The sequence below is a fragment of the Ictidomys tridecemlineatus genome, chromosome 12 (assembly GCF_052094955.1).
Source record: "Ictidomys tridecemlineatus isolate mIctTri1 chromosome 12, mIctTri1.hap1, whole genome shotgun sequence".
Taxonomy (NCBI): domain Eukaryota; kingdom Metazoa; phylum Chordata; class Mammalia; order Rodentia; family Sciuridae; genus Ictidomys; species Ictidomys tridecemlineatus.
The window spans coordinates 34,798,370-34,819,642 of NC_135488.1; the positions used below are offsets into that span (position 1 = coordinate 34,798,370).

The 21,273-nt window shown below is 49.6% G+C and overlaps 1 protein-coding gene across 1 annotated transcript; it reads left to right on the top strand.

Annotated features, from left to right (window-relative positions):
- The first annotated feature begins 1,836 nt into the window (after window positions 1–1,836).
- Window positions 1,837–12,733, top strand: LOC144369220 (uncharacterized). The gene is made up of 6 exons (XM_078028413.1): window positions 1,837–2,041; window positions 2,278–2,483; window positions 3,557–3,671; window positions 5,040–6,749; window positions 8,992–10,464; window positions 12,359–12,733. The coding sequence occupies exons 1-4, from the start codon at window positions 1,930–1,932 to the stop codon at window positions 5,423–5,425; spliced, it is 819 nt and encodes a 272-aa protein (XP_077884539.1). The 5' UTR covers window positions 1,837–1,929; the 3' UTR covers window positions 5,426–6,749; window positions 8,992–10,464; window positions 12,359–12,733.
- Window positions 12,734–21,273: the final 8,540 nt, after the last annotated feature.

Consider the following 21,273-nt stretch of genomic DNA (forward strand, 5'->3'; position numbering starts at 1 on the left):
GGCTCCAAGCTGGAACTCTAGTGGCACCAAGCAGGGCAGATGCTGGTGGGGATGTTTGGGTAGTTGTTGGTGAACACCTGCGCACCTGAGATGTTTAGGCATGGAGGAGAAATCAGCAGCTCATAGGGCTTTTGAAAGTGGTCTTATGTGAAAAGAGGCTCAGGTATGGGCACAGGAAATGACATCATTGCCTTGACAATGGATCAAACAGAACATGGAACCCTGGTATCCAGGCACCCACTTAACTGACCAAGCCATCCGAGCTCATTTGGTTGGAGAAACTGGAGGGAGAAGGATGTTCTCCTGTGGTTGCAAACAATGCCGAGCCTCAGGCTCCCAGGAATCTCAGGGGGGCCAACTAGCCCTTTTGTGGATGCACTGGGTGAGGCTTCATCTTAGACGCCAGAGCCTCTGGCGATTGTCGCAGAGGAGCTCAAGAGTAACAGTGAGTAGCACAGGGCAGGTGAACCCAGCAGGCCCTCTAGTCTGATCCCTGATGAATGGCCCAGGACTCCTATTCTGACTGTGTGTGTGTGTGTGTGTGTGTGTGTGTGTGTGTGGGTGTGTGTTTGTACTGATGGGAACTGTCCCATTGTGCTTTGACTCTAGTGTATTGGCACAAGTCATTTTTCTGTTTGTCACCATTTCCATTTTAAACCAACATTCTTGGTCCCAACACAGGGTGAAAATGATGAGAACACGGAGGAGCCCTTCAGGGTACAGAGCCTTGAACCTTACAGGCAGGACCAGCTTAGGAATGAGCTCCTGCCTGTCATTTGTGGGAGGAACCTACATTTCAGCGGCAACATGGGGTTAATCTCCTGGGATTCCATCCCCACCCATCAGGTGCTGGATCTCTTGTTCCCAAGGTAAGCACCAGACCACCAAGCCCAAGTGTGTAGCCCCCTCATGCCTGGGTCTTGGGGCTGCCATGTACCTCTCAGGGACCCAAAGGTTTGTGATACCTAATGAGATAGAGGACCACACTCATAGTGGAATGTCAGTCCCGAATGGGACGAGTCCTGGAGGTGCCTGCCACAGCCTTGCAAGGGGAGTGAACTCCGCTCTCAGGCAGAGAAACCATCCTGACTCCAGCTGATCCACAGAGGTCCGTGGAGCAGTCCCCACACACTGGGCACCACAGCTCAATGGTGTGCACTGAGCTCATTCCCAGGTGGACTCAGCGAGGCCAGGTGGTCTTTCTGGTGTGATATTGGCTTTGTGAAGAACGTAGATCTGTGCCAGAGGCGTCTCAAAACTCAGGCCTTGGGAAAAGCACTTTTGGGTTAATAAAGACATGTTAATTTCCATAGTGGGACAGAGCATCCTAGCTGGGACATAGCTGGACAGGGGCTTTGGACATGGCGGCTCCCACACCCAGAGATATGTGGGAATCAGCAGTTTGGGCTCATTCACTGATGAACATGGAGAAAGCACCCACTGTGTGAAGACACGTTTCCAGTCACATTTCATAATTCATTGAAAAATAGGGTGCAAATGACTGCCATTGTGTCCCTTTTCATGGGGGTCAGCCTCAAACCGCAGGTGCCATGAGTACATATCCTACATGTGACTGCATCCCTGACTCCATGGGGCATAAGTGCACGTTGTCCTCTTCAGTGACTATGGTGGACCCCTGGACCAACTTCAACATGGAATGGGCTTGGGGTCAAGAGGGTGGGCTCCTGTTTCCAGAATAGGGACCTGCAAGGTGATTTGACTTGGGAAGGCTGAGGAAAGACTGCTCTCCCCAGTGTAGGGTCAGAGGTTTTCTCTGGAGGCCGTGGTGAAGGCAAGGCCAGGGTTTTGCTGACTCCACACCTTCCTCCCCACAGTGCCTCACCTTCCTTCCTGGGGACCTGGGTGAACCTCTACTCCGAGGCTTCCCATCAGCCTCCAGGCTTTCTGAGTCTGCAGCAGCTGCTATCCATGTGGCTCCTGCTGGGAGGCTTGAACCTGGAACACCAAGCACACCACCTCCTGGCCGCAATTGAAGATGGCAAATCAAGCCAGGCAAAGCCTGAGAGCCAGGCGGACTGTGGTGAGTACCTAAGGGTATATGAGGAAAGGTCCGACTGTTGTCCCACTGCAGGGAGTCTGTATGCCTGGTGTTGGGCTGGAAATTAGGACAAGCCTTTGTCCATTCAGGAAGTGACCCCAGTCTGCAAAGAGGTCCTGTGTGGGCCAAGGGCCTGAGTTCTTCCTGGCAGCAGAGGTATTGTCTGTCTGTGGGAAGGTCAGGGAAAGGCAGTCATGTTGGCATCTTTTCTCCTCTAGCTACAAGCTCAGTTCCTGTCACGGCTCCTCAGCCAACCCCAGAGCCAGAGCCTTCTCCCAGGGAAGGGGCAGAGCCGGAGTCCAGGACATCAGGGGTCTCTACTCGGTCCTCCCCAAGGCCCCAATATAACAAGCGGATGAGAGGCAGGTGCCTCATTCACGTCTACCTGGAAAAGGAAAGGACAACAGAGTATAGGAGCATCCTGGTGAGTCTTCGAGCAGGGGAGTCTCCTGGGAGCCCACAGTGGGGAAGACCGAGTCCACAGCAAACACTTTGGACTAGGCCTGTCTTCTTGAACTGGAGCTTCTGGAAGGTCAGGAAGGAGAGCAGAAAGTGAGCAAGAGAGAGGCGGGAGAGCAGCAGCATGCCAGGTCTGGGTGCGAGTGGGCCTGCGTGTTTTGGGGTGTGCATGTCAGAAGTGCAGGAGTGAGTGCTGGGTTCAGAGGAGGTCAGAGAAATATCGAGGGTACAGGCCATCCTCTACTGACCTTGGTATTGAGGAGGAGTATATTGAACCGTGGAGGTTGAAGCACAGGAGTTGGCAGTCATTTTCTTGTGTGTGGGAGGGGATATGTTGCTGGTTGAAGGGAAGGGAGCCATTGTAGAATGATTAGGGTGGGTAGGTGTGGGTCACAGAGAACTGGGGGCCTTGGAGGGGCCCATTAGTGTCCTAGTTTGCATGTATGTGAATAGAGATTTAGCGGCTCTCTCTGCAGAATTTTCCTGGGTGTGGAGTATCCATCATGAGACTCTGGTGTCCACCTCCAGGGGAGCCATGTTGTACCACTGCACCTGCTGGGTCCGAACCTCCTGACACCCTAGCAAGCACTGACACTCTCGAGCCCAGCAGCTTCCATGCCTATCATTAAAGAGTCCTAGTGTGTGTTGTGCCCTGGCTGTCAGGACCAAAGCACCTAGGGTTTGTGCCTGGTCCACACAAAAATGCAGCTGCATCCCAGACCAGAGCAGGGATATGGAAGTGCACTGGACCATTCCTCCCATCTTGATGGGACTAGAGTGTGTCTGTACAAAGTCTTTTGGTCCTTATTCCCTTGTCCCTGTAGGGCATAGCAGGTTGAAGCAAACTCTTGTACCAAGATTGGACTAGAGGCTCATAGGAAGACTCCCACATGATCACATGAAGGCCTCAGGTAGCAGGGTATCAAGATGGTGCCCTTGTGTTGAGAGCTCACTTGTCTCTGATTGTCCTTGAGCACTGTCCTCTGGGTAGCTCCTCCCAAATTCCCTCTCTGATGAGCTTTCTCCAACCCTGCTCAGGTGACCTGCCAGGACAGGGCTCCAGTCATCATCCGCAGGGCCTTAGATGCACACTTGCTCCAGCAGGAGGACCCAGAAAACTACGAGCTTCTGCAAATTCTCTCCAACCATCAGAGTAAGTGGAACCATCAGAGGGTAGGGAGCAGTGAGTCACAGTGGGCTCACGATAACTAGGAGCCAGAACACAGTGTGCATTGACCCAGTGCCCAGGATGAGTATGGTGGGACTTGTGCATAAAACAAAGTGTAATGATGGGGCATAAATCTGCAGGTTCTTCATGTTCCCCAGGGGCTGTGGACCTGCCTATCATGTGTTCTTTCCTTGGCCTGAGGAGGCATTGCAAAGCTATTATCCACAAGGGGCCAAGAAGAGAGGCTTCTTTGTCTTGTGTCAAAGAAGACAGACAACCACAGGGTGCCTACTTTGGTGGCCTTTCCTGACCTAGATGAGTACATGAGAAAAGCAGTTCAATGAAGAATCATTTCTGGCTTCCAATCTTTCTATTCATTGCAAACTGAGTTTACTTAGGACCAGAGGCCATTTCTAGAGAGAAGAGTGTGGTAGAATAGAACCCTTCACAGCTTGTAAACTCTTCTTGGAGAGAGAGAGAGAGAGAGAGAGAGAGAGAGAGAGAGAGAGAGAGAGAGAGAGAGAGAAAGAAGAAGAAGAAAGAGGAGGAGGAGGACGAGGAGGAGGAGGACGAGGAGGAGGAGGACAAGGATGAGGAGGACGAGGAGAAGGAGGACATGGAGGAGGAGAAGGAGAAGTAGAAAAATGAAAATAAGTTGAAGGAGGAGACCCTGAATAAGAAGGTCAAGATGACTTTAAGAAGAAGCATGAGGAGAAGATGAAGAAGAACAAGAACAAGAAGGAGAAACACAAGCCGAACAAGAAGTATAACAATAAATTGATTAAAAATGTGAATGAGAATTATACTCATGAGGAGAAAATGCAGAAGTGGGGAACTCAAGAGAAATATATATCTCTGGATGGCACAGCCCTGCTGTGGACATCCTCCACCTACGCTCAACACACCTCCAAACCATACCCCTCCAATTAGTGTAGCCCTGTATGAGTGGATGAATCCACTGGCAAGGTGGAGGCACCCACCATCAAGTGCTTTTCCATAAACCGACCTGTGATCATTGCTGCAGTGGGGAGAAAAATTTGAACACATGAGTCTTTGGGGACCAATCCAGATACAAACTCTAGCTGTTTGTCTTTGGTGGGTCCAACGTGAACTAAGAAGGTCTGGGGTACAAGCGGCTATTTCCTTGAAAGGTGTTCCTGTAGGGGACCTCCTGTGCATAGAGGGTCCTCAGGGAGGAATCAGTGGGGAGTCTTTGGTGGAACAGTAGCTGGATTCGGGGGCTCTCAGGTCTGTGTGTGAGACCTGAGCTGGCAGAGGCTCTCAGTTGTGGGGGATGTTGGGTAGTGTATTCCTTGAGTGTCACCTACCACGCCTCTGCCCCTGCCTCTCCAGAGCTGAGGATCCCTGCAGATGGAAACGTATATTACGCCCTGGATGGCAGAGTGGATTATAACTTTCTTCTTCGGGAAACAGCTGCCAGCAAGTTGTTTAAAGTCAAGCCAAAGGAGGTAAACAGCCACCTTCTTCAGTCTTTACTCCTGGTGCCACTCCACATCCTCCAAGGGGACAAGAACCTCAGGTTCTGGATGGATGTTGTAGAATGCCCACAGAGCCAACTGCCAGGCTGGGTGGGGTGCAGGTGCTGGGCTTTGCTGATGTTGTCATCCCCCACAGTTCTTGGAGCCTTCTGTGGCAGTGGCATCCAGGATCCCAGCAGCTGTGAGCAGCAGCTCTGCGGTGGCTGCAGGACCATTGCCCCAGGCCACCCAAACCAATGAGTGGTGCGTGAGAAAAGTCACCAGTAGCAGCTCCTCACTGCTTCACTGCAGCGAGCAGGTGGAAGACAGCCGCTTTGTCCACGTCCTCCTAGAGGGACAGAGCCTGAGGGAGACAAAGCGCATCCTGGTAAGCCCGACAGCAGGGCTGCCTCCTGGGTGTCCACACAGTGGAAGGCAGGAGACACAGCTAACCCTGGGGCTGTGGTGGGAAATTAAGAAGAGAGCGGTCAGTCTTAAGGGCTTGACCTGAGTGGGGAGAGCCTCAGCATGCCCAGCTGCAGCGGTGAGTGGGCCTGTGTATTGTGGGTTTGGCAGGCCAGAAGTGCAGACGGAAGTGCTGTGGACAGATGAAGGCAGAGATATGTCCAGGGTGCAGGCTGCAGTGCCTAGAACTTGGTATTCTCAATGAGTGAGGTTGGAGCAGAGGAGCTGGCAGTGACTTGTCACATGTGTAGGAGGGGGTGTGTTCCTGGTGGCAGGAAAGAGAACCTCCTTAGCATGACTAGGTGTGAAAATTTGGGGTCGGGATCACCTGGGGGGTCATGCCAAACTTCGGAATGTCAGTCTTTGCATGTATGTAAATACGGAGCTAAAGGGGTTCTTGGCAGAATTTCTATGGATGTGCAGTAGACACGCTAATGCTGCAGGTGTCCAGCTGCAGAGGAGACATGTTCAGTGACTGCCAGTGCTGAGTCAAGTACATCATTAGAACCAGACCCGCACCGAGCTTCCAGAGCCCAGGGCCTCTCCAGGCTATCATGAAGCACTCAAGTGCACACTCTTGTATCTGAGTCTCTTTTGTGTAGTGGCAGTCAGGACCAAAATTTTCAGTGCATCTGCCTCTTCCACCCACAAAGGCAGCCTGCATCCCAGAGCACACTTGGTGCACAGATCCCTGGCCCATTGCTGTCATCTCAGTGAGATGAGAGTGTGTCTGCGCATAGGCAGTTTGGTCCTTTGACCTGAGTGGAATGTGGCTCCCCAGGGGGAGGGGAGATGGCAGGTACAGGCAGATATTTGTACCAGGATTGTTCTAGTAGCACGTTGCAAGAACCCAGGCGGTATATGGAGGCCACACTCAGGTAGCAGGATAACAAGATTGTGCCCTTGTATATGTAGCTAACATTTCTCCTGAATGTTTGACCACAGTCTTCTGGGTAGCTCCTCTAAAAGCCATTCTCTGATGACATTTGTCCCACCCTGATCTAGGTGACGTGTCAGGAGAGGGTGACAAGCCTCATCCGCAGGGCCTTGGACCAAAATTTGTTGCAGCATGAGGATGTGGACAACTTTGAGCTGCTGAGAATGATGTCTCTGCATGACAGTAAGTAGGACAATCAGACAGTGGGGAGACATGATCCACAGTGGGCTCAGGATAACTCACAGCCAAGAGAAAGTGGGCCTTGGCCCTAAAATAGCCAGAGTGTGGTGGGCCTGGTGCAGGAAACCAAGTGCAGTGATGGGCGTGTCCAGTGTGGACGAGTTCAATGAGGCCCCAGGCGGCTGCTGGACCTCTCTAAATGTGTTCTCCCCTGGACCTGGTCTGGCAATGCAAAGCTAATATCGATGAGGGCAAGGCAGAGAGAGGCTCAATCTATCATCAGTTTGGTTTATGGCTCACTGATAAGGATGCCTTCAAATGAAGAGGAGCAGAGCATGGGTCCTGATTGGATCAGCATTGCTATGGACGGAAGCCGCACAGGTCCCAATCCATGGCCAGGATATGAGAAGTCCTGCCTACTCAAGAATGTCAGGATTGCAGCAACTGGGAACAGGACTCAGTGAAGAGGAAGTCAAGGCCAGGGGACAGCCTGTTTGGGTTCTTTTTGGAACAATTCCAAGTCCTCTGTGCCTGGGTGCCCATCTCCTGAAGATATCAGAATGGCCAGGTTATTATTCCTTCCAGCAACAAAGAAGGGCATCTGAAGAACAGAGGCCACAATGCTGAGCTGTCCACAATGCCAGTGCTCTTTCCTTTCTTGTGAGCCCGACACTCCTAGCCTCCACCATCCCAGCCTGTCCACAGTAGAACCCACCATCTGTGGAGCACGTAAGTGAGTTTTCCCATTTTCACACACTGCCTCATTTGAGTTGGCTCTGTCTCACACATGAGGAAGACTGAGGTGCAAGGAGCTGGGCAAGGGGCAGTGTCTGCGAATCTCAGGGACTTGGGAGGCAGTGCAGGGGGAAGGGGATTTCCAAACAGCCTCAGAAACTTAGGGAGACCCTGTACCCAAGTCAAAAGGCCTGGGAATGGTCTCAGTGCTTAAGTGCCTCTGGCTTTATCCCTAGTAAAAAAATAAGCCAGTCAAAAGGAATTACCAAACCGAGAATCTACAAAGGTGATTTCAGACGTCTTTTACTCACAAGGGAGGACTACGGGGGGCCTGGAACCCACTAGGTGTGATGGCATCTATGCCTTATGGCAGGAGGGTGGCAGTGATGCTGGCCCTCTCCTAGATTTTGGAAACCTTGTTTTCATTGGGGAAGCTTTATGGAGGTGGAATCTATTTTAGCAATCCTGGTCCAGATGAGGTGCTGACTACCACAGGTAGAAGCCTATCCAGAATGCGGTGTCTGTTATTCAGTCTTTCCTGACTGTGACAATGACAAAGAAAGGAAGTCACTTGTCTTTGGTCTTGGTTTCACTCCTGGCCATTGATTGAGAACTGATTTCATCTTGGACTACTGAACAGAGGCTGCATCTGGGCAGAAGAGTGTGATAGATTTGAACTCCTCAGGACGCCCCACCATTGCCAGAGAAAGAAGGAGAAGGAGGAGGAGGAGAAAGAGACACTCCTGAGTGGGGAGAGGATCACACGATAAAGAGCAGGAGGCAGAAGAAGAAAAAGAAGGAGGTGAACAGAAGGAAGGGTGGAGGGAGATACACAAGAAGAAGAACAAGAAGGAATCATGTAAGAACAGGAAAAAGACCCAGAAAGAACTACAAGAAGATGCAGGACAGAAAGAAGAGCCAGAAGTAGAACAAGAACCAGAATAAAAGTACCAAGCAGACAGCTCCTGATGAGAAACAAGGGGAAGGAGAGCGATCCTAGAAAACAATAGAGTTCTCCAGGGCACCACCCTGCTCAAGTCCTCCCATGTCCACGCCCAACACACCTCTGATGGATACCACCTCCCCTCCGTGTATTCATCCATGAGTGGATTCATCCAGGGCAAGGGGATGAATTCCCCCACCATCCAACGCTTCCCTGAATGCCCATGTGTGAGCATGGCTGCCCTGGGGAGAAAGGCCTAAGCACAGGAGCCTTTGCCAATCCTGATGCAGATCCTGGCAGTGTCCCTTTGGCAGATCCAACCTGCACTGAGAAGTTCTGGGCCCAAGGTGCTGTTTCCATTGCCAGGTGCTCTTTTGGTTTAGAATCCTGTACATCATCTTCTCCAGGGAAGAATCACTGAGGGAGTCTTTGGTGGCACTGTAGCTGGATAGGAGGGCTCTCAATTCTGGTGCAGGCTCGCCCTGGCGGAGACTCTCAGGGGTTGTGGGTGTTTTGTGGTCTAATCCTTGAGTGCCACCTAACAATTCTCTCCACTTTGCTCTGCAGAAATCAAGGTCCCTGACCACTCACTGATGTATCTGTCCATGAATCCACAAATCAAATATTATTTCATCGTGAGGAAACGCCGCGAGGTCAAGGGAAAGGAGGTAAACACCTACCTTATTCAAGCTGTACTTGTGCTGCCATTCCACTCCCACCTGGGGAAATGAGAAGCCTGAGCACCTGGACATATGTGCTAGAAGCCCATAGAGCCAACTGACAGGCTGGGGTGGCTTTCTGTTTCTGGGTTTGCTGATGTTCCATCCCCCACAGTTCTCAGAATCAACCTGCAAGTCCTCCAGGCCGCTTTCCCACAAGCAGGTGGGAGACACCTGCTTAATTCGTGTCCACTTAGAAACACAAAGTCCAAAGATGGCCAAGACTGTTTTGGTAAGCCTGGGAGCAGGGGTGTCCCCTGGTGCTTACACCTGGGTGGGGAGCAGACACTGGTCCAATACCATGAACTACTCATGCCCTCTTGAATTTGGAGCTTCTGGATGATCAGGAGGATAGATGGGAAACAAGAAGGAAGAGGTCAGTGTGAAGGGCTGGAGCTGAGATGAGGGAGAGCAGCAGCTTGTCCACCGCCATGTCTGAGGGAGTCTGTGTGTCAGGTGGCAGCATGCAGTCCAGAAGGGCAGAGGCAGGTATGGGTGACAGATGAGAACAGGCCAGGACCTAGGTTGCAGGTTCCTCTGTATGGGATGCTGGCCTCTATGGAGCAGGACACCAGTATGAGGTTCTGCATGTTCCTTGAACAAGGAGCTGAGAGGGTCTCTCTGCAGAGTCAGTATGGATGTGGAGCAAGCACACTAAATGTCCAGGTAACCCAATGACCACCCTTGGCGGAACAGGTGCCCTCGTACACCCCAGCCAGCACTGAGCCTCTGGAGGCCAGGAGCTCTCATGGCTATCTTTCGTCACTCCTGTGTGTGGTCATGTTCCTGGGTCTGATTTGGGCCCTGGCAATCCAGACCAAAGCCTCTAGGTTTTGTGCCTAGGCCATTCCCAATGCCGCCTGCATCCTCGGGCAGACCTAGTATCTTGGAAGCTATTGTCCCATTCCTCCCAACTTGTGGGATGAGATTGCATCTGTATGCAGGTAGTGGGGTCCTTTCACTTGGAGAGAAGTGCAGCTCCACAAAGAGCAATGGCAGGTCCAGGAAGTCCTATGTACAAGGATTGGGCTAGTAGCCTATGGGAAGAGCCCACGCGATGAGCAGGAGGTCAGCCTCAGGTAGTAGGGTCATGGATGTTGCCCTTGTATTTAGAGTGGAGGTGCCTCCAGAATGCCCCTGCCCACTGTCCTTGAGTAGTCACTTCAAGGCCCATTTCCTGAAGGCCTGTCTTCCATGCTGCTCCAGGTGACCTGCCACGATCGGGCTCCTGTCGTCATCCGCAGGGCCCTCGAGCTACACTTGCTTACTCAGGAGAAGCCGGAGGAATATGAGCTGGGCCAAATCATCTCTCACCGTCAGAGTAAGTGGGACAATCAGATGACAGAGAGCAAGGGTCAGGATGTGGACTCAGGTCGACTCTTAGCACCAAAGAGTAGTCTCTGACCCCCAAGAACACTCCAACAGGGTGTGTTGGGCTCGTGCACAAAGCCAACTGCACTTCTGCTGGTGTAAGCTCTCCAGGTGTTTTGGTATACCCCAGTGGCTAGTGCGGCTCCCCACCAGGTGCCCTGCCCAGGACATGAAGATGCATGCAAAGCTGACATCATTGAGGAGTGAGGAGGAAAGCCTCTTTCCAGGAGCAGTATGGTTCTGTGGTCTGAGATAGGAGTGGTTTCAGAGGAACATGGGAATGCATGGGCTAAAGATGGAACTGGCATTTTGTGGACTGAAGCAGTAGGATTGAAAGCCTTCTGTGTGACCAGAAAACCACTGCCTGGGCAGAGCATTGCCAAGATTCTAGCAAGCAGTAACAGGATGAAATTGGGAAGAAAACACAGCCTGGGAGACAGCTTGAATCATCTGTTTTTGCATCAATTCCATGGTCTTCCGCACCTGAGTCCACTAGCCAAGGAGTGATCCCAATAGCCAGGTTATGATCCCTAACTAGAGTCAGATGAGGGCTTCCTGAGCACGTAGCCACAGAGCTCATCTGATAATAATGTCAGCGCTTTTTCATTGGTTGGTTGGTTGGCTTTTGTGAGCCAAACACCTCAGCAGCCATTATCCCAGCCTATGTACGCTGAAGACCACCATCCCAATGAGTTCTAGGATCACTTGTCTTTTATCTTAACCTTCTGTTAGGTTAGTAGAGTCTATGGAAGAGGAAGTCTGTCTGGGGCCTTGGTAGCCTAAGAAATTCATAGCAGAGATCCCCACATCCAACCCAGAAGGGATAGAGAACAGGCTCTAGGTTAGAGGAGGGCGACAGGAAAGAGGTGTTCAGAGGAAGAAGAAGCTGGCTGTTGTATTCCCCCACTCGGGGTCATGGCACCACTGGGCCATACACCATGTCGGAGGGAAGCAGTCCCTTTGCTGGTCTTTGGAATCATTGTTCTCAGGAGGGCAGCATTTGGAATGTGGCCTCCATTCTCAGAAGCCTGGTTCACATGGAAGCAGGCTCCACCAACGCAGAAGCGTGGCTCTAATGTGGTATCCGTGCTGGTCAGCCTGTCCTCACCGTGGCCATACTTGAGAATCCTAGGCCTTTTCTCTGGGTTTCACAACTTTCTCTTTGGTTGTGCACTGAGGCTGTCCATAAAGCTCTAGTGTGTGGCAGTGGAGAGCTCCTCAGCCCTTGCCACAAAGGCATAGACTGGGAGAGAGAGAACAAGGCTGGGAGAGAGGGAGAGAGAGAAAGACGGAGAGGAGAAGGAGGACCTCTACTTGGAGAATGAGGATTCAGTGGAGCCAACAGGGACAAGGTACTGTTGCCCAGGGCGCACTCCTGTTTAGTTCTTCCTCCAAGCATGCTCAACCTTTCTTCCAGTCCCTCCCACCTCCCAGTAGTGTATTCATCTTGAATGATAATTTCATGTTGACATCAGAGCACTCACCATCCAATGCTTCCTTCCAAACCCACCTGTGAAGATGGCTCATGTGGGGTCTGAATCTTCGGCACTTTTGTGGGAGATTTCAGATGCAAACCCTAGTGGTGTGCTTTGGCAGACGCAAGAGGACCTGGGATGTTTTGGAGTCCAAAGCCTTTGGTAGGAACAGACATTAGGTCTGTTGAAGTGCTCTGCCTAGTTCTTCCTCAGGGAGGACTGTGGAGGCTGTCTTGTTGGTATTGGTGCTGAATTGGAGAGCTCTCAGGTGTGTGGCTCAGTTCGTTTCTGGCACAGGCTCTCAGATGTTGGGGTGTCCCAGGGAGCACCTCCTGAGCCACCTTATTTTGTACACCCCTCTCTCCCCAGAGCTGAGGATTCCAGCGCAGGCCAACGTATTTTACGCAAAGAACCCTCACACGAAACCCAACTTCGTGCTGAGGAAAAGGAGCCTCTCCCAAAAGAATGATGAGTGGATCCAGCCTCAACCTCCCTCTCGTCCTGCAAAGAAGAAGGCTGCAGCCCTCCTGAGGATGCTTGCAAAACCATTCTGCTGCTGTGTGCCTGGGCGGGGCTGAGGCAGCCCAGGAATATTTACATTGATTACTATTTGCTTCAAAGTTTGAATCTATAGTTTGCCATTGTCTTTGACCTTGTTTAGTAACACAGTTGTTACTCTATCCTGTATTTGTTGTTCCCATTAATATATTATTATTTTAAAATATATATGTTTTTGTTACCTGATCTACTGTGATGATTTGTTACCTGATCTACTGTGATGGTTTTTGATCCAAATTGTGCATTTGATGATAATGAATGCCATGCATTTAGGAACCTGTAGACTCTAGACAATGAATGAATGTCTACTGTTGCATGGACTGGTCTGCAGAGTCCTGTAGCATTTGAGCTTGTGTGAGGGCTTCATAGGGCTTGCAAAAAGTCCGGGTCAGATGGTCCTGCATGAAGCTTAGCTCCTAGTGGTCTCCTCTACAGCATAAGGGCCAAGGAGAAACCCACTTCCACACAGAAGATGGGAAGCTACCTTATGAAGGTGATCGTAGGTGTGGGACCCTCTTGCTAGGACCCTTTTTCTATTGGGCCAAAACTGTGCTCTGAATGTGATTGCTGAGAAGAGCTTGGAATTTCCTGATTGAAACAGTTCACGCAAGCTGCTTCCACTTGCAGGAACAAAGTGTGTTCTCGTTGAGCACTTTGGGGTGTCCCAGGTTGCACTAGAGTGTGTCAGAAGCACTTGTAATGATTGGCATTCACGGTTTCACATTGAAGCCTCTGTGCCATCTGTCAACCACTGATGGCTGCAAGTGGGTACCCTGCCTTTCAATGAGTTTTCTGAAAAAGTAGGAGTTTTGAAGAACTGATCTTCTCAGCATTCCCCTTGCCTCCCCAAGTTGGGTGATGTCAATTATACAGGCTTCCTTGGGAGCACACATTTTATATTGAGCTGGAATTGGACTCTGGATGCGATTGCTGAAAATAGCTGGGGAATGGGAGAATGGAAGCTGTTTGCTGCAAGCAGTTTCAATTTGCTTTGTTGATTAACTTTGTTGTAAGTGAGCACATGCTATTTTTTTTTCCTGTGGACCTAGAAGAATTCAAAACTGCTTCTTACATGTGACAGGCATGCTTACACATTGAAGCCTCTGTGCCATTGATAAAAAAAAAAACAGTTCACTCATGTGGGCACCTGCACTTCAAGTGAATGTTGTAAATGAGTGTGACAAATGGATGTCAGTGAGACTTTGGAGAACTGATCTTCTCAGCTGGTCCTCTTTTTCACTGCACGTTGGTGATGCTAGATTCAAGAGATCTCTTTCTGGCACCCTTTGTGTTTCATGCCTGAACTGTGCTCTGAAAGTTCTTGAGGAGAACAGCTTAGAAGTGCAGAAGTGAAGCTGTTTGTTGAAGCAGCTTCAAGTGGCACAAGCTACCTTGTTCTCAGTGAGCACATGGGGATTTTCCCTGGTTGAAGCAGTGTGAATGAGAATGGCTTCTCAGAGCTGGTAGGCATGTTTGCATTTGGCAAACTTTGCCATCTGCCACCCAGAGTTCCTTGCATGAAACCTACATTTCCAGTGTTTTCAGAAAGGTGTGATGAGTGGGTTTCCATGGAATTTTGTGAAATTAATCTTTTCAGGCAGTCCTCATTGCCTTCTCAAAATTGTTGATCCTGGTGCAAGGGCTCTCTTGTCAGCCAACATTGTATTTTGGGCCTGACCTCGGCTCTGAATGTACTTGCTGTACTTCCCATCTTTCCTCTCTCTGGTCCACTCCTCAGATCCCATCCTTCTTTCAATAGGGCCTCATCCAGGAAGCCTGCCCATGTGCCTTCCACTTGATTTCAACTTCTCCAGTGCACTTATTGTCAAAGCAGGGACTCCCAGGAGAGAGGGCTCTCCATTCTGCACACTGAAATTTCTCAGCAGGGAGGACTCCTCCATGCTTGGATGGCGGGGCTGCAATCACCTGGAAGGTGGAAATAGGAGGCTGGTGGTGTTCCTAGCCAGGATGCTGGTGACTGCAGTGCATTTAATCTATGGCCCTCAAGGAGGTTTATGCTGCAGATTTGTGTACTTCTGCATCTGTATGCACACAGTTCTTCATGTGGGGAAAAAAGCAATGTTCTCAAAGTTTGCTTTATATTATACTCAACTGGTAATTTACAAACCCCAGTGTCCCATCTTAGCCCAGAGCCATTCCATCAGCCCAGGGCCAGTGGGTGGTCCAGCGGTCAGTACTATGCACAGCTCCCAGGTGGCTCCAGTGTGTAGCTGAATTTGAGAACCAGTGTACTGTAGGATTTGCCCTTGAGGTTAGAATTCATTGACTTCCTCTTATGTCATTTCACTGGTTCAGGATATTCCTTGTCTCATGAACTATTCTGTGAAATCTTCAAGTTAGCCATCTCTGGTCATTTCTTCCCTTTGATGGCACCTGGTTCAACAGCTTGTTCTTGGGTGGGGTCGGTCATGGACAGTTTTGTCCCTGGGTCACAGAGAGGGACAGGAAGACCCTAATGTGGCATGGTGGTGTAGAGAGTAAGGGTGGGGCCAGAGCCCACACTGTGGTTAGGGTAGGGAAGGGATCTGAAGAGACTACCTTGAAAGCGAGCTCTGGCTGCAGTTAACCAGGAATCAGGGCCTGGAAATGGAAGCCATGACAGGGCTTCTGACTAGAAAGGACACATCTTTCTGGGCTCAGTTGGAGGTCCATCGAGGCAGAGGAAAAGAGAGAGGATGCAGGAGAGGGGGATGGTCTAGATCACAGAGCAGCTCCGTCATCTTAGAGAATGGATTATTTTCTTCCAGTTGTTGGTAAATGCTAATTCATTCACGTGTTACATTCACATCCACCTCGTCCATTGGAAAGGCTGCTCAACCACCACAGGCAGTGGTATCTTGGTGGATGTGTGCATTCTAAAAGGAGGTGAGGTTGGCACCAATAGAGTGTGTGGGCGCTCAGGCATTGGCAAGCTTGCTTTGGAGAGTGAATCCTCTAAATGTTATTGGGCTGTTTTTGAAAGATCGTGTGGTTTGGCTAGACCTAGAATGCTTCCACACAATTTAGCATGGTGTATATTTTAGAGAGCATGATCACTGAGGGGCAGGTTGCTGGTGTGAAGCCGTGAGCATTAACATCTATCAAGTTTCTCACCTGGAGTTGGTTACCTACAACTGGTGACAGTGTTTTGCTCCTACGGAGCAATACTGAACAAGTCTCTGGGCCAGTAATCCATTGCTGAACTACATCACCAACAAAAAGACACTGAGTGAAGGTGAGGACCAGAAGAGCCCGGGAACCACCTGACAGCAGCCCTGAAGTCCTGAGCTCTGGCACATCATATGCCAACTCAAATGGGTATCAACCTCTTCCTGGGCTCATTAGAACTGTGTGCTTCAACTTTCAGAAACAAATGCAGAATGACAGAATCTTCTCTGAGGACACTTCTCTAAGTCTTGTTTGCAGCATGTCTTCACTGGAATGAGTAGTCATTTGGCATTCTGTTGTACTTAAAATTTCATGAGATTCTACTCCTACTTGGTAGGTTGAGTGAAAGTGACTTGGCCTGAATGCATTTTACATCCCAAAATATGGCTTGTCTTTTCTCCTAAACCTATCAGGGCAATCAGAGCAGCCAAGGAGTACTATAAATTCAGGCACAAAATGGCCAGATAGACTGGGATCACTGTATATCTTTCTAGAACCTTCTTTCATGCTCTGGCTTTCCTGAGGTAAAATGGAGACTCTGTGATCCAGATTTGTTAGCAAGTAGTTTTCTTGGGAGGTGATGCTAGAAAACTCCAGGTGGGAACAGGAAGTGATTAGGAACTGGAAGACAGGGTGTACCAGCCAGTTGTTGTCACTGAGTGACTAAGCACAGTTCTGATAAGGAGTGCTGGGGTCCATGTAGATCATGCTACTAGTAGAAGCCCTCCTACAGGGTGAGAGAGCTGGGGTGTTCTCCACCCACTCCTGCCAGCCATGGTGGGAAGCTGCTTCTGGCCTTCACTGTAGGCAAATGGGCCATGGTGTTGGGGGCTGGAGGTCAGCTGGGTGTGAAGAAATGGCATAGTGCTGGACAATGTCATCCAGCTTTGAATCCCCAGACTGGGATCTATAGCAGGGCAAGGTCAGAGACTGTGCTCAGTGCAGCGTCTACTTCTCAGCATAGTGCCAGGCACACAACGGAACTTCATCAATACCCATGGAATGCTCTGACTCGCCCCAGCCCTTCTCTAGGCCTCTCAGCTGGGCTCTCTCTGCTGGTCCTGTCTGTTCTAGTATATTCAGCTCTTGCTTCTTCGTAATTCGCTTTCCTGAATTGTGTCCTCTTTCTCCACACTCCTTTGGTCACTCTTTCTCCACACTCCTGTGGTCCCAAATGGCTGTGTGGTGGGGCTGTGGCAGAGAGATCTCATTACTACCAGAGATGGAGTTTTTAAGCCAAATAAGACACGTGCTCTGCTGCTAAGGATGGTCTTCAGCATAACGTGAGGTAGAAGGTTTGAAATTAGGATTTTCCTCCCAATCTTAAGGCATGTCATCCCTGTGTGCAGACCAGGAAGTGCCCTGGGAAGAAAGGCAGGTATGGGTTTGGAATCAGAGACCAGCATGAGAAGAACACTTTCACTGCTTACTGGACAATGACCTTGGGCATGTTCTGTAACCTCTTGGGACCTCAGTGTTTGCATATCTGAAATGGGGATAGTTGTATGACTGACTTCAGGAGGTGGGTAGAGAGAATCCTAGAAGTAGAGGAAGAAAACACACAGCATCTCTGAAGCACCCCGCCCCCACCTTTAGTCTTTCCATGATTTTCTAAGCGTGTGTTGATTGACTGTTGGTAACAGCATGCCTGTAGAATACCTGAGGGCCTGTCTAATTTTGCCCAGTTGCCACATTTGCAAGGACACCTTCTACTAGAATCCGATCTAGGAAGCTGGGGTCCCTTTGCAGAACATACAAGATCCACAGCAAAGTTCAAGCCCCTGAGACAGAGGGCTTCTGCTGGTGTCCTCATGTCCTCGTGGGCACTGCAATGCCTTTCTCCACCGATGTTCATTGAGAGCCTGGTCCAGGCCAGGCAGGGCTCCCTGCTGAGAATGTGGCAGAGAATGAAGCACATGCCTGGCTGGCTTGTAGGGGAACAGTCGGGGGCAAGACAGGCCAGTGATGGTGAAGACAAGACCAGTTAGTTGACTTGTCCGAAGGTCTTTTAGCCAAGCACTCTTCTAAGCACCTTTTCATAAAAGCTTCCTCATCCCTCAATAGTTGCACGAGGAACAGTCCTTTGGTTGTCCCCATTTTCCATAGGTGACAACTGAGGCACTGAAAGATCAGGTCACTTGGCCAAGGTCATGGAGATAGCACAGGGGGAAGTGTTGGCTGCAAACCCTCCCATGTGGCTCCAGCTTTGGGCTCTTTATCCCCCCCGGCCTGCAACCTCTTGGTCATGCTGTGGCCCCTCTGACCTGTCTGTCACCAAATAGTGATTCACTGCAGGGCCTTTCCCGAGTCCTCTTCCACCTCAGAGTGCCTGTGTCTCACAGAGAGTTTACCAGTTTCCTGGGCCCCACTGGAGTTCCTGGTTTTGCCAATCTGGGGCGGGGTCTGAGAATGTGTGTTTGTAACAAGGTCCCAGGTGACCCTGAAGCTGATGGGTCTCAACACAGGTGACTTTCCTCCTCCCCTCAGGTCATTTGACAATGCCTAGAGACCTTCTGTGTTATCACAAGTCAGGGGTGCTGGTGCACAACTCAAGTAGAGGCCATGGGTGCTGCTAAATGTCTTCCACTGCACGGGGAAGGCCTCTACAGACTAAGAAGGCAGGTGTGGGTTTGGCATCTGTGAAGCACCCCACCCCCGTCATTAGTCTTTCCATGATTTTCTAAGCAAATGTTGATTGGCTGTTGGTTACAACATGCCTGCAGATCTACCTGAGGTCCTGTCTAATCCACACGGATGGAGAAGCTCACTTTTGCTCAGTTGCCACATTTGCAAGGACACCTTCTAATAGAATTGGATCTAGGGAGCTGGGGTCCCTTTGCAGAACATACAGGATCCACAGCAAATTCAAGCCCCTGAGACAGAGGGCTTCTGCTGTTGTCCTCATGTCCTCATGGGCACTGCAATGCCTTTCTCCACTGATGTTCATTGAGAGCCTGGTCCAGGCCAGGCAGGGCTCCCTCAACACAGGTGACTTTCCCCCTCCCCTTGGTTCATTTGACAATGCCTAGAGACCTTTTGAGTTATCACAAGTCAGGGGTGCTGGTGCAAAACTCAGGTAGAGGCCATGGGTGCTGCTGAATGTCTACACTGCACGGGGAAGACCTCTACAGACTAAGAAGGATGTGGCCTGATGGGCCAAGGGCGCCAAGGTGAGGAACCCAGTGTGGAGTACAAGCACATGAGCTTGGGTGTGTTCAGGTATGGCCTCGGGACTTGTTTCAAATGTGGCTTCTGTCAGTGCAAAACTCCAGCACCTCTGAGTGGCAGCGTTTCTGACAAGCTCTGAGCAGCAGTGTATTCTGAAATTTTTTTGTATAAATATAATTTTACCCATTTTCACAATTATTTGATAGGTGTCATGAATGTTTTAATTGTTAGAATTTGTGTGTGTGTGTGCATGCGTGTGTGTGTGTGTGTGTGTGTGTGTGTGTGTGTGTGTGTGGTGTATGAGGTTTGGAAACAGGGCATAAATTTGGCCTTCTTCATGGGCCATATTAGTATACACAACTGCTAACAGATGCTTAGCAGTAATTATAAGTCACATTTCTTTCCTTTAATCTTTCCATGAAGATGTGCCTTTCATGTGTAAAAACAAGTGTTTTCAAAATTGACTCTCTGGACAGATCTTTGGGCTCAGGTGTCAGTGTTCCAAACTGTGCCAGAAAACACCAAATCTGATTTCACAGATTGGGCTGTCCTTAGCTCTGGCCTCCAAATTCATTCCCCTTCCTGGCTGTACAACCCATGAGACTTGCCAGAAAGGAAGAGCCATGGAAGATTTTAAGAAGGACAGCCACAGGATCCTCTTTGCTCCTAGCCTCTTGAGAAAATAATAAAAACAATAACATCAAGCAAACACATGGTCTAGAACCTTCTTCTGTAAATAATTAGTATTTACCATATTGATATGTGTGCTGTGGTCCAAATTGTATTTCAGAGAGAGAGAGAGAGAGAGAGAGAGAGAGAGAGAGAGAGAGAGAGAGAGAGAGAGAGAGAATGTGTGTGTGTTTGATTCTGAAGAATCAAAGCCAGAGAACAGAGATAATTCTATTAGCTGCATCTGGATAGCACTTGGCCTCCTTTCCTAGCAGGGAAGGACCTGAAGTCAATGGCAGAGCTTGTTCATGGTGTAGCCAAGTTGTCTCTGCAGCATTTTCAATGCTAGAGCATCTGTTCTGAGAATTTTAGTACAGCACCTAATTTTTTTATGTTTGCAGGCACTTGCAGATGTGGGTGTTGAATGAGGGGTATCCATCAGAGGAGAAAAGTTCTTGTTTTGGAGATGGGGAATGTCTAAAGGCTTGTTAGAATGAGTGGAATGAGGTCACTTAAGACTTCAATGAGACATAGCAAAAGCAGGGGTAGGGGATGGGGTTATGGCTCAGAGGTAGAGCACTCACCTCACATGTGCAAGGCCCTGGGTTCAATCCTCAGCACCACATAAATAAATAAATAAATAAAGTTATTAAAAAGAAAAGCAGGGGTGAGGGTAAATATACAAGAAGCCTCTGAGATGTTCTTTCCATGTCAGGAGGTAGCAGGACATTGGAGCAATGCCTGTGCATCCACTGCTCAGTTCCATCTTGGGGGCAGACCCAGCACTGCAAGCTGATGAGGAACAGGACATAGGAAAGCCATTTACTGCAGATGACACGATTGAGCATCTGGCTCATCCCAGAGGATAGGGGGAGGCAGATGCAAGCCAGGCTTGGAGGACCCCATGGAGTACCACCAGGTGACCAACAGCCAGTTCAAAACTCCATTGTTCCTTAGAAAACTTGGATTAGAACCACCATTTGGCCCAACTACCCCACTCCTCGGTCTATACCCAAAGGACTTAATATCAGCATACTGTAGAAAGGCAGCCACACCAATGTTTATAGTAACTCAATTCACTATAGCTAAACTGTGGAAGCAACCTAGATGTTCTGCTGTGGATACAAAAACATTGTCCTATATAAACACAATGGACTAATGCTCAGCATTAAAAGAAAATATAATGATACCATTTGCAGGTAAATGAATGGAGTTGGAGACTATCATGCTAAGTGAAGTAAGCCAATCCCATAAACCCAGAGGCTGAATGTTCTCTCTTAAGAACTAGATGCTGATCCAAAATGGGGGGAATGTGAGAAATGGAGAAATTTTGATCAAATGGGAGGGAGGAGAGGGAAGGATGTATGGGGCAGGATAGATGGTGGAATGAGATGGACATTATTCCCCCAGGTACATGGATGAGTAACATAGGGTGCAATGCTACATCGTGTCCAATTAGGTAAATGAAAAGTTGTGTTGCAATAGTGTACAGTGAATCCAAATGCATTCTTGCCGGGGTCCTGCCCTAGCGGGGTTCAGGGAGTCCTGAAGGATGAGTGGCGTCGGCGAAAAGATGAGACAGGAGTCGTTCCATTGGAGCAATCTCCAGAGAGAGATGCAGCTTTCTCTGGGTCATCTTTTATTACAATTTTTCTCATCATTATAGATTCAGAATACGTCATTGATTATATAATTTAAAACTTTGCCGAGACATGACATTT

Coding starts and splice junctions, on each gene's coding strand:
- LOC144369220 (XM_078028413.1), top strand. CDS start 1,930: ATGTGGCTCCTGCTGGGAGGCTTGAACCTGGAACACCAAGCACACCAC. Junction 2,484..3,556: donor CAGAGTATAGGAGCATCCTG/GTGAGTCTTCGA, acceptor AACCCTGCTCAG/GTGACCTGCCAGGACAGGGC. Junction 3,672..5,039: donor AATTCTCTCCAACCATCAGA/GTAAGTGGAACC, acceptor CTGCCTCTCCAG/AGCTGAGGATCCCTGCAGAT.